The sequence below is a fragment of the Pinus tabuliformis genome, chromosome 7, assembly GCF_031772625.1.
Source record: "Pinus tabuliformis cultivar Carrire ecotype Pingquan chromosome 7, CPIR1, whole genome shotgun sequence".
NCBI classification, from domain to species: domain Eukaryota; kingdom Viridiplantae; phylum Streptophyta; class Pinopsida; order Pinales; family Pinaceae; genus Pinus; species Pinus tabuliformis.
The window spans coordinates 1,749,207,510-1,749,212,076 of NC_142293.1; the positions used below are offsets into that span (position 1 = coordinate 1,749,207,510).

At 42.8% G+C, this 4,567-nt stretch overlaps 1 protein-coding gene across 1 annotated transcript; it reads right to left on the reverse strand.

Moving 5' to 3' along the window:
• Nucleotides 1–1,582: 1,582 nt before the first annotated feature.
• On the reverse strand, nt 1,583–2,416 carry LOC149255335 (uncharacterized). Its single transcript, XM_089455012.1, has 2 exons — nt 1,895–2,416; nt 1,583–1,807 (listed from the first exon to the last, which is right to left on the reverse strand). The coding sequence occupies exons 1-2, from the start codon at nt 2,414–2,416 to the stop codon at nt 1,583–1,585; spliced, it is 747 nt and encodes a 248-aa protein (XP_089311138.1).
• Between the last annotated feature and the right edge of the window lie 2,151 nt (nt 2,417–4,567).

The following is a 4,567-nucleotide window of genomic DNA, read 5'->3' on the forward strand; positions in this document are numbered from 1 at the left end:
TAAAACATCCTATCATTTAACAAATATGGGACTAAAGCCCCTTTGACTCTTATGATCTTGGCGCTTCGCTCTCTCAAAATGCGAAGAATTTACATAATTATCAAAATTGGCTACAAAATCTACCTTAGGGTACCTTGTCCCAACAAGCCCCCAACAAAATTTGGTGACTTTTCCTCAAGTCACTTTGCTCGCGGTGCCTCGATCTTCGCTTGCAGCTCACTAAACTCGATCTTCAAAACCTACAGGTTTGCTGTTCCTTGCGTAGCCTCCCGTTGCACTTCTTTGACCAAATTTTTAGTAGTGGGGCCTTCAACTATAAGGCCCTTGGTCTTTTGAGTCTGGTGCATTCCTTTGAACTTGCTCTGCACTGATAGAGTCAACTGACTCGACTCATTTGTCCACGGTTGTGTCCTTGAATATATGATCGCTTTCTGGCAATGCAACTCATCAATCTCATTCTGAATCAGCTTGAGTTCCTATAGTTTGGTGAACCTTTGCATTGGTGCTAGGGTCCACACTGTTGATTTGATCTCGTCAAACTGGTGCTGCTTTTCCTTGATGTCCGTGCCGATCTTTTACAGAGTTGGATCCTCTTGCACCGAGGTCCATAACCCCATGGCCTACTCAAACAGCTCAGTGCAACCCTTGACTGCATCTTCCAATGTGGCCATGCCTTCTTTAATAGGGGCTCCATGCTACTCTTTAACTTTTGGAGGCGTAGTGGGCTGCAACTTCAATTGGAGTTTTGATATCTGTAGTTGCAGCTCAAACTTTACTTGGCCAATTTCATCCTTTCACTCCTTCATGACAACGACCAGCTTGTGAATCTTCTCTGTGGAGGCCGCTTCTACTGGAATATTTAGATTTGGTATTCGACCCAGCAACAGACCCTCAAACAACATTTTCTCCAGTAGTAAAGGCATAGAGACCATGAACTTCGCAACATTGAGATCTTTAGGTGTAACCTTGGATGTAGACTTTCGAGGTGGTATGTATTTTGGTAGCCGAGTGATTGGTTCAACCTCTTCTGCATCAAGATCCTCTATCCCCCCTTAGTGCAGTTGTTCCTCATCTAGATCCACTGGCTATATCGACTGTTTGTACTTGTCAATTTTTCCCTTATGGCAGATTTTTGTGGGGTTTTTCCTTGGCGATTGCCACACTGGCACTTGCTGAGGCTACTTCTGCTTTGTAGACATGGACGGTTTAGGCCAAGGTGACCTAGGCACGGTAGTATACAACCCAGTAGACATAGGTTCAACTGGTGTTGCCTCAGATACGGCTGGCTCTGTCTCTGGGTGAGTTGTAGTTATATTCTCAATGAAACTCTTTTGGAAGTACTCAGGCATGTTTTCTAACTTTGGTCGTGAAAACAGTGCCTCCCAATCTGGCTCAGACATATAACACTACTCTTGGCGCAAATGAAGGCGAAAAATCTTAAGGAAAACTCTTAGGAAACAAAGTGTTCGAATGTGGAGTAGTATGCCATATTTATAGACTAATTTGAATTTAAATCCAACTGTTCCCTCCAATTCTTGGTCATTAATGCATATTTGGTGGCAGATCTCCAAAGATCTGCATCTTAAATGTTCCCCCCTGCTTTCAACATTAAATTCTCCATCCAATCAGCTACAGTGTTGCCAACAATCACTTTTTGTCCAGGATACGTGGGGCCCTCCCACCTAGCGTATCTCTTTCGGTGCAGCTCTCTTCGGTGCCATCCTTCGACTTGTCGTGTAGCCCCTTCTCTTTTCCTTTCTAACTTTCTGACAGTGTAGTTTAAAGTCCCGTACCTCCTTGCAGCTGCCTGGAGTACTAATACTATCCCACAATCATATAGTCATTGCACAGGGGTGGGATCACCCCTGTAGAGCTTCAATCGACTTCCATTGACCTTCCCCAGATAGAATTCACCATTCAGCTTTGCAAGCTGAACTGCACAACCATCTGTAATTTCCTTAACAACATAGGGTCCTAGCCAATGTATTTGGAATTTTCTAGGGAACTTTGTAAACTTACTGTCATATAGCAATACCAAATCCTCATTCTTGAAGGTGCATTGTTTGATAAGGCAATCATGCCATGCCTTTTCACGGTCCTTTTGCACCTGCTGATGAAGTACTGCCAAGAAGTGATCCTCTTCTAGTTCTAAGAGCTGCGCGAGTTGCTCCTCCATAGTATCGCGATCGACCATGTCTGTAACTGTTGCAATCCACAAACTGGGCACAATATATTCCATGGGCATTACAACCTCTTGCCCATACACTAATTTGAATGAGGTTTGGCCTATAAACTTCTTACAAGTAATCTTGTATGCCGAAAGGACTATTGGTATGCACACGTCCCAGTCATTCCTCTTCACATTGCAAATATTTGTCAAGGCGTTCTCCATAATTTTGTTGAAGGCTTCTACCATGCCATTCGCTTGAGGGTGATAAGGCATACTCTTTTGATGATATACCTGGAATACCTCAAGCAACACAACAATGGTGTCACTTAAGAAGTGCGTGCCCCTATCACTCATCAAAACGTTCGGGCAACCGAATCGATACAAGATATACTCAAAAATAAACTTCGCGGTAGTAGCAATGCTACAATATTTTACTAGCTATCCTCCACCCATCTGGTCAAGTATTCAATCGTTGGAATAATATATCTAGCCCCCGTATTTTTCCTTGGTGGCTGTACTTGGACCCACAAAGCTATCCCCACTTATCAAACACCTGCAGCGTCACTTGCAGATTCAGGGGAAATTCATCTCTTCGCAATGGTTTCCCTGTCCTTTGACAAACATCACACACCCTGCAATAGGTCTTAGATGCCTTATGCACAGTAGGCCACCAAAGTCTCATGTATAGGATTTTCTACGTAGTTTCTCTTCTAGCATAATGTCCTCCCACTATTCCTCCATGTGCCTCTGCAAGAATGCTTGGCTGCTCATACTCTAGGACATATCTGCACAATATTTCATTAGAGCCCATTTTGTATAAGTGTCCAACAGAAAAATCAGCCGCTCGGACCACCAATTATTTCTTATGTTGCATCGAATATCCTTCTGAGGCTGTACCTATAGACAAAAATTGAATTATATATGTGAAGTGATCATCTGCGATGTGAACAACAAAGATTTGCACATTAGGCAACCCTTCCTTCAAACTTGTAGGCTCATCACCATTCTCAATCCATGTGATCGGGACTAGCATTCAGGTCTTTTGGCTTCACAATTACCTAAAAATCATATTCCGGGAACAACAACAACCACATGCAAATATTCCCCCCCCCCCCAATATAGGATTGTTGACCAAGTATTTTAGAGCAGAATGGTCCGTATACATCTTGAAGTGCACTCCCAACAGATAGTGCCGAAATTTCTGCAGCACATAGACCATCGCTAGTCCTTCGCGCTCTGTGGTCGAGTAGTTCTTTTCTGCCTTCGACAACTTCCTACTCGCAAATGTGATTGGGTGGTCAATATCTCCTTCGCTTGGTTGGGTCAGTACTACACCCAACATAATACAAGACACATCTACATGAACATGAAACTCCTTTTTCCAATCGGGGAACACTAAAATGGGTGCGGTGACCATTTTTTCCTTCAAAACATCCAAACTTTTATGACAATCCTCGTCCCAGCAAAATGTCGCATCCTTTTTCAACAATTTTTCCATTGGTGCAGTTATTTATGCATATGATTTGATGAACTTCCTGTAATACCCGGTATGGCTGAACATTGCGCGTAGTTGTTTAACGTTCTTTGGGGCCTCCAAATTAACAATGACTGCTATCTTGGCAGGGTCTACCATCAATCCCTGCTTGAAAACCACATGACCCAAGAGTATCCCATAAGGTACACAGAATATGCACTTCTTCAGGTTAAGGGAAATTTGATGTCTTCAACAGGTATCCAACATGAGGCATCAACTAGAAAAATGGCGCTTTACCAATCCAAACACTGTCTAGTCATTAAATTAGACCTCCAAAAATTTGTGGATAAATTCCTTAAAGGATGAAATTACCACTCGCGATAAGATTGTGGGCACATTCTTCAGTCCAAAATGCATCACTTTGTATTGAAAACAATCCCACTCAGTTACAAAGGTAGTCTTACTCCGATCCTCTGGCGTGATCTTGATCTGATGGTACCCTGAGAACCCATCTGTGAACGAGTAGGCTTCCTGCCCTCCAACATTCTCCAGTACCTCATATGTAAATGGTGTATGGAATGGATCATGGACGCACACATCATTCAAATTCCTCAAGTCTACGCATATCCAAATTTCATCTTGTTGCTTCTTTTCTTGAACCACCATAGGACTCACTGTTGGCATTATGAGACAAGTGTTGTCCTTGATGGCAATTCACACTAATGACAAATCATAGTGCAGAAGGATAGCAGCAAGGAATTGATGATCAGACTACAAGTATGAAGAAAAAATATATATACGCAGGTTCACTATATACCAAGTAGGGTATACACGCAGGTTCACTATATACCAAGTCGTGTATACGCAGGTTCGCTATATACCAAGTAGGGTATACAAGCAGGTTCACTATATACCAAGTCGCG